We start from the raw sequence: 13,736 nt of genomic DNA, 5'->3' as shown, positions 1-13,736 counted from the left end.
CCGGTACGACGAAACCAGTATCTTATGAAATACAACAAATTTATTCCACGAACTGGCTGCGGAGAGCACAGCCCCGCTGCAGGGATCAGCTTTGCGCTCTCTTCCTCAGCAGGGTTGGCTCCCAAGCAGCAGCGGCTGTGGGAGCCCGCTTGGAGCTGGCGGTGGAGGGCCCTGGAGCTGCATCATCGGTCACCACCTGGAGGACTTATCTTCTTCCTCTTCGCTGAGGGCTGGCAATCCGTGTTCTCCACCAACCGTCTGCGGAGATCGTGGCCCTGCCGCAGGGACCTGCTTTGCTCTCTTGGCCTCGGCAGGGTTTTCTCCCGAGTAGCGCTGGATGCGGGAGGCATCTGGGAGCGGGTGTTGGAGGGCCCCGCAGCTGCAGCATCCCTGGGAGGGCGGTCACAACTTGGAAGACTACTTCTCCTCCTCCTCCCTCTTGAGGGGTCGTAGTCCGTGGTGACCACGCACCACCTGCACACATCAGTGCCCCCCTGTGGAGATCTGCTCCGGGCCCTCTCCCTGCCACCGCTCCTCTGGCAGCGGGAAGAGGGGATGAATCTCTGCTTCTCTTTCTTCTCTTCCTGCACCTTCTGCGGCACAGGGTCACGTGGCTGACAGGGCACCTGGCAGTCACGTTGCCTTCTGCCTGGCCAGCCTGCAGATGCCACCTGTGCACCGGCCCACCTTCGCTGGCTGGTGCTGGCTTTTGTGGAGCAGCTGCTGTCCTCTGGAGAGCCCTCCGTGCCCAGCGCCATGTCCTGCAAAGAGAGCTGTGAAAAGGTCCTGCCCTTTCCTCCTGCTCTGAAAGGAGCAGAACAGTGAGGAAACCCCAGAAGCTCTGTGAGGGGACAGCTAAGGACGTCCCAAAGGTTCTCCTAGAGAGCTGCAAGGGCAGGAGGGCCAAAGGTGGACAAATGGGATGGACCTAGGTGGGCTGCTTGGGGAGAGCACAGCGTCGTGGCTGTGAGGGAAGCTGCAATGTGGGAGGGAAAACAGAGCAATGCCAAGATCCTGGAAAGAAATCCACTGCCCGTCTGCTTCCCTGACCCACCTCCCCAGAGCTACCTTAGTCCTGCAATGCAGACCTTGTGGTCCCACGGAACCCACCTGCTTGCTGCCAGCTGCCCCCTGACTGATGAAGGAATGGGCATGGTATGGTGCTGGTGAGGAAGGAGCACTTTCTTCAGTTTTCAAAGAAGCAGCCCTTTCTTCAGTTTTCAAAGAGGAGCTCCTGGAGGAAAAAAAAAAAAAAAAAAAGGGATGTTCGCTTAGGGCTGTTCTTGCTGCCTTCTGTGGAGGTCAGTTGTTTTCATGGAGCTGTTTCTATGACAGACAGAAGACATAACCAAGACTAAAAATGGGAAATTTGATTGGGGTCTTCCCACCAGGTCAGCCCCCGTGGGAGCAAGACCTCGTCTTTGTAGCCCCTACAGTCTCCATTGCATAGCATTAGAGAATCATCACATGGTTTGGGTTAGAAGGCATCTTCAACACCATCTCGTTCTATCTCCCCTGCCATGGGCAGGGACACCTGCCACTAGATCAGGTTGCTCAAAGCCCCATCCAACCTGGCCTTGAACACCCCCAGGGACAGGGCATCCTCTTCCAGTGTCTCACCACCCCCACGGTAAAGAATTTCTTCCTCGTATCTAACCTAAATCTTCCCTCTTTCAGGTTAAAACCGTTACCCCTTGCCCTATCACTACACTCCACGATAGAGTCCCTCCCCATCATTCCTGTAGGCCCCCTTTAAGTCCTCTTCTCGACATTAGCCAGCTTCAGAGAGCAGACAAGTAGCACTTTACACCAGGCCAGCAGCCTAAAGGCCAGCAAGAAAAGGTAAGGACTGACGTGGGGTAGTTCAGATTTGACAGCACCAAAGGATGCAGGTAGTAATTGTCTCCTGTGACAGAAAGAGAAACTCTGAGGAGGATGAGAAGAAAAAGAGCAAAAGCATGAAAGGGAAACGTATTCTAAACACAGGCTAGCACTTGTTATTACCTGACATAGAACAGTAAATAGGCTTGCTGCCTGAGAACTGTGTCGGTGTCATCAAGAACCACAGAGGAATCATCCATCTGGTACCACCGTCCATCGCTGGCCTGTCAAGAAAGGCGTCGATATCTGGAGATGAACTGCGTGGTTTCTCCACACAAGCACAGGCAGAAAACTACCGAACCAAGGGTATGCAGAACCAAATCCAGCCCAGCCCCTCAGGAGACCTTCTCCCCCAAAACCTTGCCTGCCAGTAACACTGACATGGAAGTTTGTCGTCCCCAGGCTACAGTTTTCCCTTGTTAGGAAGGAAGTTGCTCTTTACCTTTGTGTAGCAGAAATAGTGCCCCACATGACAGCTGCCACCGCTGTGCACCAGCACAGCATATAAGGAGTAGAGGAGCGGTTCTCCAGCCGTCTGAGACACATACGGGCGAAGATCCAAGCACTCGGGATACTTCACAACCTACAGAGACACCAAGAGGAGTAAGAAATGATCCCCGGATTTTCTCTAAAGCAACATGTATGGCTTGGGCGGCAGGAAACTGTTCTCGGCCAAAGCAGCTGCATCGCAGCAGAGTACATGCTTGTCTTCCCACAGGAACTCTCCTCTCTCCAGAAGGGAACACACAAAACTCAACAGGGAACACTTGTGAAAGAGCGCACTGCTTTCCAGGAAGAGAAAGTTGCACTCCAATCGCGTACACACCTTTCTGATCTTCCTGCCAGTGAAGTCTCCAAACCTTTTCAGACACAGCGTGAGAACCTTGGGCACACGATGGAACGTAAACCTCTTGGAGGCGGCAACCATCTTGTCACACCTTGAAACCAAGCACAGAGACACATGCTGGAAGGCGCCCTTGAAAGGCACCCTTTTTTCCGCCCCCCCGAAAGCCAGACAGCCTTTCACGTCTCACGCATCCTTACGCTATTTGAAGACTATTCAGTGCCATAATACCATATTTTAAAAAAGGGCTGTCTTATTATTGTGTATGCAACCTACGGGAAAAGCTAGCTTATGCTCCACCACATGCAAAACCTCAAGGCAGGATCTACTGTTAACATGTCCTTAGTAATCGTCTTACTGTCTGCATTTAAAGCAGTTGTTGCCATCCAGCTGCTCAGGTTTCACAAAGTCCTCCAGAGCTGCGGTGACAGACGCGGCTGCCTGGAGGAGGGAGAGAGGAGAGCACTGAGCTGCGGGAAACGCCCTTGCCCAAACACTTACGCAAAATCTCCGGTAGCTGACGCTGAGGAGACCCACCATGAACCCGCAAGCAGCGTCCAGAGGGAGGCAGAAAGAGGGCAGTACTATGCCGAGCACTTCCCTCCATTCCCAGGGATTCCCGGGGCCATCCAGAGCTACCTCCCTGTGGCACCACTCAGTCCAGCTACCCACGGGGAGCAGGGTCATCAAGAGTGAAAACAATACAACCCGTCAGCCGAGGAGCCAGACTGGGGTTGAGGGAGGGCAAAGGGAAGAAGGAGGAGAGTACGTCAAGGGTGCAGAGAGGATAATTTGCACTTGTGCAGCTTCAAGGCAGCACCTGCAGGGAGACCGCTGCCATGGCCTCCCCAGCAGGAGACCGCCCATTCCCCTGCAACCCACCACCAAGGTCTCTTGTGTTGGCTTTTAAGCCAACTGTGTTTGTCTGGAAAGCTACAGGGACCTTGGGGCGTCCTGAAGCACAGTTACAAACCCTCTTACTTTTATATCCAAAGGAACATCCAGGAAGGCCTCGTAGGAATCGGAAATCGCGCTGCAGCTCAAGCAGGTGACTGGAACGCAAATGGAAACGCTCAGCGACAGGGGAAGGGGACTGTGCCGCTTTACGCTCGTCACAGCTGCTCCGCCACGCACACCAACAGCTGTTTATGACAGGCAGACAGAAGGGCACAGACAATCCCAAGGAGAGCAAGAGTTGTGGAAAAGTACCTCTGGATCTCAGGAAGCCCCCAAATATTTGATGGATGATGGTAGTTGCTTCGGAAGAGATGTCCAGGCTGGAGAGAAATGGTAAGGCAGAGAGTTACGCCCTCCAAGACGTTTGTCTTTGTCTGAAAACCCTGGCCGTGGGCTTTCCTTGGTGGGACTCCGTCGGGGAGTCCAAAGGGCTCGGGAACATTGCAAAGGTCATTTGCTTGTGCTTACTCGCTGCTGCCGTGCAGACAAGCTCTCTGCATGGCATCGACAGTACAACGTAAGAAGTCGTGGGCGTCTTCCTGCATGCCATGCTCAAAATGTTCTCCTATGCCTAAGAGAGAAGAAGTTAGTAGTTCTCTCCTACCAGAAGGGACAAACACACATAAAAGCACCTGCAATGACTTACGTCTGAGGACATTGACCACAGCCCAGGGCTGGATGGCACTGGCTGAGGAACGCAGGACCCGCTTCACGTGTGCCTCCATTATGCACATCATGCAGAAACCTTGCTGACGACCTGAAGAGGGAGGGACGGAGGGAGGGTAGGGGGGAAACAAGCTTCTCAGGTGTGCAAGGTATCCATAGCAACAGGAAACCTAACAAAGATCTTGAAGTTCGAAAAACAGTCTCCACTGCTCTTCTCGCAAGCTGTCGACGTCCCAACAAGCCCGGGATGCCTTAACGCACAGAAAACCTTCTTCAGAGGGATGCCCAACTGACAGAAGTTTTCTGTGCAACACGCAAAGGGAGTTTTTAACTTGCAGAAATAGGGAACGAGACCCGTGGTGAGAAAGAGGCGCCCTTCTGAAGATGAAACCACCCAGATGTGAGAAGCGGTTTCTAGGCTTGAGTGTTCAAAGAACACACCCACTCAGGGGATTTACACAGAAGGGCTGCTTTTCTCCCAAATCAAATCCCAGAGTCTGGGAATCCTTGGGAAGTGTCCAAGAGATTTGCAAGGACATGGTCCCAAAAGTACTCACACGACTGACTGTGCTCACGAGAGAGCAGGTAGTTGGCCAGAGGGGGGGTGTACGTCAGGCACTGCAGCACGGAGTTGAGGAAGCACGTATTGCCCAGGTTGTCAAGTCCCGCTCCAGCTCTCTGTCTTTGCTGCCAGTCCATGCAAATCTTCGCCGCGGGAAAGAGGATCCTTTGTGGCAGGGCCATTCCCTCGGCAGTGACTGCAGGGCAATGACATTTGAGAAGTGATGAGACCATAGTGGTGCACAAAAGCCGATTTTAAAAGTTGAGTTCTGTACAGGAGCACCCAGGACAACCAGCTCTAACCTCCAACACAGAAACATTGGGGGAAGCCTCAGACTGCACTGCCACCCCCTGCTTACCCATCCCAGCACATGCTAAAGAAACAACAACTAGCAAATAGGAACTCTACCCATAGGGCATATCTGGACAGCCTATCAAGGTGTAATAGCTCATCCTACCGCTCCCAAGGGAGAGACCAGCCTATACTTTGATCCCGTGTCTAGCTACCACATGATCTGTCCTAAAGCTCAAAGCATAATTACCTTTGCAAGAGGACGGCAGGTGAGGAGAAGTGGGCAGTAAACGATCAATGGTTGGAAAAAAAGTAGCCAAGCAAGTGGCAAAGGAAGGAGCCGAGTTATCCCGAAGGCCAGCTCAGCCCAACTGGCTTTCCCTGGCACGCTCTTCAGGATGCCAAGCCCTGGCCAGGTGAGCTCACAAGCAGCGGGCGGGTGCCGCATCACTGCCCCTTTGTGACAGGGGCCACACCCGGACGCACGGGGACGCACTGCGGCCCCGCAGCCGCCACAGCCCAGGCACCTCCTGCAGCCACCAGCCGGCAGCTGTTGGGCTGCCCCAGGCACTGCTGGCCAAGGGCTGCTCGTCTGCCCGCGGAGCTCCCACCTCTGCCTGGAGCCGCACCGGCCCCAGCAATAAAAACGTACCCAGGGCTGCCAGCGAGCCCCTTCACAGCTTTGGCTGGCACATTCGGGGGGCTGAGGGCTTCTTTTCCACTCTTGACAGACACAGGACTGCGTCTGTGAGACTCGTGCAGCAAAGCACCTGCTGTCTTACAGGTTCCTTTCCAATGAATTTTATCTACCCCCCAAGACACAGCCACAGGCTGACTCTCAACTAGCGCGACCAAAAAAACACCTTGAGCAACTGCGCTGGGTGCCCCTTGGGTGGCTGCCAGGCGCCCACCCAGCTGCTCTCCCACCCTGCACCTCCAAAACGCGTTTCTGGCTGGCTTTTTAGCATCTGGTTTAACCCCTCGACCCCCCAGGAGGGCAGCGAGTAGTGCTTCTGCCCCAACGAGGCAGCTGGTTGCTATTCCTGCCCGCCTTGAGCTCGCCAGTTGGGCCCCTGCACCGCCTGGGTCCTCTAGTTTTCCCTACTCTTGCTCAGGGCACTGAGTTCCTCCTGCTCAGCTCGGGGCAGTTACTTTTCCTCCTGCGCCACTCAGGGAGGCTTTCTTCTTTACACCCTTCACTTGGGGCATCCACTTTGGCCTCAGCGTTGCTTGGGTGGCTTCTTTTCATCATGTCCCTCTCAGGACAGCTGGTGTTTCCCCGCTCTTGCCTGGGGAGGCTCATTTTGCCCTTTCCCTATACCAGAGAAATTTAGGAAATTTAGGGAGATTTACTCTTGCCCTGCTAGAGGTGGCTCCGTGGCTCTACCAAAATCGGGGTGGCTCGCTTTGCTCCTGCCCCACTTGGGCACTGAGTTTTCTCCCTGGCCTGCTCAAGGGATCTCGTTCTGCCCCTGCCCCCACCCCACGCAGACCTACCATGATTGCCCCGGCCACTGCAGGACTCCTGTGACCCCAGGAAACCACCAGCCAAGAGTAAGTACAAACCGCGGAACAGCCCTTCGTCTCCCAGAGCTCCTCCTTTACAAAGGCACAAATCTGCTGTTTCTGCCGCGAGGGAAATCCCGGCTCTGCAGGAGGGGTCGTGTTGGCGGCCTCTCTCCTCTCCTCTCCTCTCCTCTCCTCTCCTCTCCTCTCCTCTCCTCTCCTCTCCTCTCCTCTCCTCTCCTCTCCTCTCCTCTCCTCTCCTCTCCTCTCCTCTCCTCTCCTCTCCTCTCCTCTCCTCTCCTCTCCTCTCCTCTCCCTAAGGAGAGGCTAAAGGCTCTGCAAAGTTGCAGCTTGGAATTGCTCTCTGCTCCCCCAGTCTGTGCCTGTTGCTTTAATGGGAGGGGGGTTTCGTCCATTGGTGGGTTTTTTTCTTCCTCTGTTGCAGAAATAGCACCCACGATGGCCAAGGCTATCAAAGATTTCAAAACCAGGTTCTCTCGGTAATGAGTTTGCCGTGCAGGCCTGGGACGTTCCCTCTCTGTGGCACTGGAGGAGGAGAAGGTCCCCAAACAGCCCTTTTCTTTGGACTCTGGGGAGGCTGCAGCTTTGTCATCTGTCAAAAGAAGCGGGTACAGAATCTCCCGACACAAAAACCTGGGAAGTCTTGGCACCGGTGGAGAGTGGAAGATCCAGAGACCATTTACGGTTTAACCTCTCAATAAAGTATAAAATGGTTTTCATGAGTATTTTGCCCCTTGTCGGTTTTGCCCTCATCAAGGTACATTCCCCCCTAACAGCAATGCTGTGGGCAATACCCACACCCGAGTATGCGGCTGTAGGGTTCATTAAGGGGCAGCCGAGCAGCGCCCAAGATTGGTCTTGGGCCTCAGCCCGCCCTTTGCTCAAGGCTCCACTGGGGCCTGAACACCAGGCCAGACTCCCCTTCCCTCCTCTCTGGTTGAAAGACGTGGTTGGAATGAGAGAAACGGAGAAAAAGAAAGCAAGCCACAGAAAGCAGCAGCCTACAGGGCTTCTCTGGAGCCCTCCCAGGAGCGCTTTCCCCAGCAAGGTTTGCCCCGGTCGGTGCGCACAGACAGCTCCGCCGGCTCGGGCTTTGGCAGCCATGGAACCAGCAGCAGAGCTGCTCCAGAGCTGCCACCAACAACAGCCTCCACTACCGGCACCTTCTCCCAGACAGCCAAGGCCTAGGGCAGCCAACATGGCTTGCGGCAGGACAGTCCCTCCCCTTTACCACCTGGACGCACCCCTGAGCGCTAACAGAGAGCCCGGCTCCCCCGGCACATGGCCTGGCTCTGCCCAGCCCCGTCCTCCGCTGGCACCACCTCTGGGTGAGCTCCCTTTCAAGGCAGACGTGACCCACAGGCCCAAACGCTCACCACAGAATCACACAACGGTGGGGGTTGGAAGGGCCCTCTGGAGATCATCTCATCCAACATCCAACCCCCTGCCAGAGCAGGGTCACCCAGAGCAGGTGGCACAGGAACGCATCCAGGCGGCTTTGGAATGTCTCCAGAGACGCAGCCTCCACCACCTCTCTGGGCAGCCTGTGACAGGGCTCTGCCACCCTCACAGCAAAGAAGTTCCTCCTCATGTTTAGGTGGAAGTGCCTATGCTCCAGTTTGTGCCCGTTACCCCTTGTCCCGTCGCTGGGCGCCACTGAAAAGAGCCTGGCCCCATCCTCCTGACACCCCCTCTTTCAGTATTTAGAAGCGTTGATAAGGTCCCCCCTCAGTCGTCTTTTTTCCAGACTGAAAAGACCCAAATCCCTCAGCCTTTCTGCATAAGAGAGCTGTTCCAGTCCCCTCATCATTTCCAGTCTTTGGGTTTCTTGCCGTCTCCTTTTGAAACATTGATCAGTGATGTGAAAGAATCATATTTGCCCCGTGTCGTGTACAACTCCATAGTGCCTTGCTGAAAGGTGTCAAGCAGTAATACTTTCTGGGGTTGAAAATAGGGCTGCTGTCACAGACATGTACGAGTGTGGGGATTCCTGCTCCGCGCCTCGTTGCTGTTCCTGATTGATTCTAAAAAATCAAAGTTTTGGTGCAAGATGAGAATCTGGCCCAGGTTCTCCGGCGCCAGGATGGCTCGACGATGCTCCAGGACGCTCTGGCCGGTGGCAAAGGCCTGCTCGGGCGAGTCGGCGGTGGCCGGGATGGGCAGGTACTGCCAGCTCAGCCGCCCCCGCCGTTCCCCCTCCGCCCACCTCTTCTCTCCATCCCCTGGCCCACACGTCGGAGGAGCAGGCGAGGGGGGCATGGGGGGTTACACGGAGTTCCCCCCAAAAGAGGCGGGTCACGGCCCCAAAATCTCTGGAAGTTGGGCGGGGGCTGTGGTGGTTAAAAAACGTTAAAGATCCCTGTGACTCTGGGTGTGAGGCACTGAAATAGTGAACAAGCTCTTCTTTTTATAGCCATTGAAAAATAATATTCATTCCTGTATCTAGAAGGAGATCAAAATAAAAAGCGCTCTCTCTAAGGGTGCTCTGATTCTCTACGCTGTCAAGGAGCTTAGACTAGGAAAAGAGCTGGAGAAGCTGTACTTATAAAGAGCTATTCCAGCGTCAGAATATATGTCTAAACAGAGAGCCAGTCTAAGGGACTTGGGACGTGAAGGCCTTGGAGGCCAGGAAACACACTCCGTGCCCTTGTTGGGATGCACCCGAGAGTGCTGAGGGAGCTGGCGGAAGTCATTGCTGGGCCGCTCTCCATCATCTTTGAAAGGTCCTGGAGAACAGGCGAGGTGCCTGAGGACTGGAGGAAAGCCAACGTCACTCCAGTCTTCAAAAAAGGCAAGAAGGAGGAGCCGGGGAACTACAGGCCGGTCAGCCTCACCTCCATCCCTGGAAAGATGATGGACCAGCTTGTTCTGGGCGTCATCTCAAGGCATGTGGAGGAAAAGAAAGCTATCGGAAGTACTCAACGTGGATTCACCAAGGGGAAATCATGTCTGACTAATCTGATAGCCTTCTATGATGGCATGACTGGACGGATAGATGAGGGGAGTGCAGTGGATGTGGTCTACCTTGACTTCAGCAAGGCTTTCGACACGGTCTCCCACAGCATCCTCATAGGGAAGCTTGTGAAGAGTGGGCTCGATGAATGGACAGTGAGGTGGATAGATAACTGGTTGAAAGAGCGAGCTCAGAGGGTCGTGATTAGGGGCACAGAGTCTAGTTGGAGGTCAGTGACGAGTGGTGTTCCGCGGGCGTCAGTACTGGGTCCAGTCCTGTTCAATATATTCATCAACAACCTGCATGAGGGGACAGAGTGCACCCTCAGCAAGTTCGCCAATGACACAAAGCTGGGGGGTGGCTGACACACCGGAAGGCTGTGCCGCCATCCAGCGAGCCCTGGACAGGCTGGAGATCTGGGCAGAGAGGAACCTTATGAAATTCAAGAAGGGCAAGTGTAGGGTGCTGCACCTGGGGAGGAATAACCCCATGCACCAGGACAGGTTGGGGGCTGACCTGCTGGAGAGCAGCTCAGCTGAAAGAGACCTGGGAGTCCTGGTGGACAACAGGAAGACCATGAGCCACCAATGTGCCCTTGTGGCCAAGAAGGCCAATGGCATCCTGGGGTGCATCAGGAAAAATGTGGCCAGCAGGTGGAGGGAAGTCATCCTCCCCCTCTACACTGCCCTGGTGAGGCCGCACCTGGAGTGCTGTGTCCAGTTCTGGGCTCCCCCGTTCAAGAGGGACAGGGAACTGCTGGAGAGGGTGCAGCAGAGAGCTACCAAGATGCCGATGGGACTGGAACAGCTCTCTTATGAAGAAAGGCTGAGGGATTTGGGTCTCTTCAGTCTGGAAAAAAGACGGCTGAGGGGCAACCTTATCAACGCTTCTAAATACTGAAAGGGGGGGTGTCAGGAGGATGGGGCCAGGCTCTTTTCAGTGGTGTCCAGTGACAGGACAAGAGGTAATGGGCACAAACTGGAGCTTAGGAAGTTCCCCCTAACCACGAGGAGGAACTACTTTCCTTCCAGGGTGGCAGAGCACTGGAACAGGCTGCCCAGAGAGGTGGTGGAGGCTGCGTCTCTGGAGACATTCCAAAGCCGCCTGGACAGGCTCCTGTGTAACCTGCTCTGGGTGACCCTGCTCTGGCACGGGGGTCGGACTAGATGATCTCCAGAGGTCCCTTCCAACCCTATGATTCTATGATTCTATGGTATATAAAAATCAAGGGCAGAAGAGACCTAACAGTCTAAAACTTGCTATCTATTCTACAAGAAAAAAGTATGCTTGAAAGAGTCAAGGGCAAGAAGTATCTCAAGGCATGAATGGAGGCAGACAAGTCAAACAATGGCTACTTTGACTGCTGCCTCACACTGACTTAGAGATCTTAAATCAATTATCGCACTAGTGTCCACAACCTTCTGCCTGCAAAAAACTACACGCAGCTGAGGTCAGGCTCTGAGGTTTATACTGCTTCACATTTAACACGCAATTTGAAAATCCCATTTTTAAATTCACCTACAATTCTGAAAATCTGCTAGTTTTAATACCTTGTGTCATATGTACGCTACAAACAAGTCACTGAAAAAAGGTCCTCCTTTTATTTATGGCCTGCTTTAATCCACCCTTTTGGGTCTGACAGCATTGCAAAAGCATCTCTCTGAGCAGTAGCGAGAGAAGTATCTTCACCCAGATAAAGCACAGACGCTCCTCAGAACAGAAGTCATCAGAAGGCAAGCCTACACGCGCAACGACAAAGAAAAATCTTCATTAGGCTTACAGGCCTTGCTAAACAGCTAGCATGCTACTGGGGGAAGGACTTGCAGGGTAAGAGATAAAAACGGCTAGTAACATGCCAGACTGTCTCTACCAGCAAGCAACGTAACTCTCAAGAGCACCTCTTCTCCCTAGTGCTTAAAAACATGCTTTCTCAGTATGTGATTTTTTAACTGTTCTGATCAACACCACTTGTACGCTTTGCAACAAAGAAATCATCCCTGTGGCTGGCACTGAAAGCAGCGCCTCAAAACATCCTGACTGACAGACTGGACTACGATTTCTGGATTTTCAGTCTCCACCAAGATAAGTATCAATGATCTCATCTCCAACGGGTGTATCACCATTTCTTGATTGAGCTAGTTCAGTAGGCCAAAAAGGTCACGGAACAAGTGGCACAGTGAAGGGCAAGGTTTAAAAGGCGCTCAAACGTTTTCTCTAAAACGCTACGTTTGCACAGTGTGGAAGACATTCCAGTCGACAGATGGACAGACGTCGGCTGTGAGGCCAAATGACTTCCTTTGGAGTTAGCATGAGTTTGTTTTGAAGACATCGCATCGTGGCATTACTAAAACTGTCAAGTGCATGCTGTAACACTGAACTCAAGCAAGTTCTGAGCTCTAGAGACAGTCTTAGAAGAGCACTCTTCTTCCTTAAAACTATTCACCTAAGAACAGTTCAGAGTCCCATTTTTGGTTTTGTACTTGTTTGCCTTTTGCCTGATAAGCAGAATAGCACATTCTCCAAGGGTTTTTGAGACAGAATATTACAGGGCAGGAAGGAGTACTCAAGAAACCTGTGCTCTGGAGTTTACCGTTCTACCAGGATATTGTGAGAACATCTATGATAAGAAATTCAGATCAAATTACAAGGAGGCAAGTTTAAATGCACTGTTCTTGAGTACGGGCTTTTTGAAGGGAATTCTGCCCCCACAGAACACGCCTCTAGAGTAAGCGTGGAAGAGAACATCCCTCCACCCCCTTTGTAAAATAGGTCCCAACCACCCCTTTTGCCTTCCCGGCATCTTTAAAAGCATCATCGCATATTTTTCCACTGATCTTTAAAATCCTGTTTACTTTGACCTCATATCAGCTTTGCTTCTATTACTAGACTTCCATTATGAAAAGTAACAGTTACTGAACTGTAAAAGCTTGGAGTACTCGGAAAAATCTGAACAAGTAGGCCGTCTTCACTCAAGCTTCACTTTGCTCTTTCCAAGATCGTTTCAACATTTTGTCAGGACTGCTGCACAGACAAAGGTATAAAATGCAATACTGTATGTCCACATATAGGAATTCCAAAAATCCCACTTCGCAGAGGTCACAGAGGGTGATGTGGAGGCCGTCGAAGGTGACTGTATCGTAGTTCAGCTTGGAGAAGAACTTGAAATGGACACAAGACATGGTCGGGGCCAGGCGGTGCCTGCTACGCAATGGCGTCTAGCACAGTAGATGGCGTCACGGCCTCCACACCGCATCAGGGCCCACGGCGGCATGGGGAAGGGCCCACTGAGGGGCCGGGGACAGCAGCGCAGGCTGAGGGCGAGCGGGCCGGCAGTGCTCAGAGGCTCTGGCTCTCTGCCACAGCCAGGCCCCACAGCCTCAGGCAGGCTCGGCTGGCGGAGGCCTCAGGAATGCCCCGGCTCCCAGCCCCACAAGGTCTCCAGCCTGCAGCTGTCAGTGACGGAGCTGGGCCGTGGCGGTGGTGCCAGCCCGGCTCCTCCTGGCAGCCCGGGCGGTGGGTGGGCGAGGGGCAGCGGCCCCCGTGGCCCCAGCTCGGCCTCCCCTCCCTCTCCGTCAGCGGACAAAACCAGTATCTTATGAAACACAACAAATTTATTCCATGAACTGGGTGCGGAGAGCTCGGGGCTGGCACCAGCTGGGGCTTTGCTGGGAAAAGCCAGGCGAGAGTGACCCTGACATGCCACACGCGTACCTCGAGCCGGGATCTGGCAACCCGTCCCTCTGCCCAGCGCCGCCACGGGATGCAGAAAGCAGCGCTGCTGGCCCTGGTGTGGTCCTGAGCCGTGTCTCAGCAGACCAGTCTTTAACCAGCAGGCCTAAAAAGAGGAAAAATTGCCCACGTTTCAGCTATGCTCAAGTGTTTGCAGGCAGTAAGGTTTTTGGAGCTGCCTGCTGGTGCCGCTCCTGCGGAACGCTCAGGAACCAGGGCGGCTGGCTGCCTGTACCTGCAGGCGGTGGAGTGTGCGCAGTAACAGACTCCCACCATGGTATCAGCCTTGTTGGCCCTCCCCCTGATTCTTACCCATACACCCTCAA

The 13,736-nt window shown here is 53.7% G+C and overlaps 1 protein-coding gene across 1 annotated transcript; it reads right to left on the bottom strand.

Annotated features, from left to right (window-relative positions):
• Positions 1-1,752: 1,752 nt before the first annotated feature.
• Positions 1,753-12,860, bottom strand: LOC134525407 (ubiquitin carboxyl-terminal hydrolase 42-like). Its single transcript, XM_063356248.1, has 13 exons — positions 12,733-12,860; positions 11,054-11,106; positions 8,705-8,950; positions 4,906-5,106; positions 4,329-4,439; positions 4,151-4,253; positions 3,935-4,002; positions 3,707-3,777; positions 3,084-3,166; positions 2,708-2,819; positions 2,324-2,464; positions 2,005-2,105; positions 1,753-1,906 (listed from the first exon to the last, which is right to left on the bottom strand). The coding sequence occupies exons 1-13, from the start codon at positions 12,858-12,860 to the stop codon at positions 1,753-1,755; spliced, it is 1,572 nt and encodes a 523-aa protein (XP_063212318.1).
• Positions 12,861-13,736: the final 876 nt, after the last annotated feature.

The sequence above is a fragment of the Chroicocephalus ridibundus genome, chromosome 19 (genome assembly GCF_963924245.1).
Source record: "Chroicocephalus ridibundus chromosome 19, bChrRid1.1, whole genome shotgun sequence".
NCBI classification, from domain to species: domain Eukaryota; kingdom Metazoa; phylum Chordata; class Aves; order Charadriiformes; family Laridae; genus Chroicocephalus; species Chroicocephalus ridibundus.
Note: the sequence above shows the minus strand (reverse complement) of the source record. Positions and strands in the feature narration are given on the sequence as shown.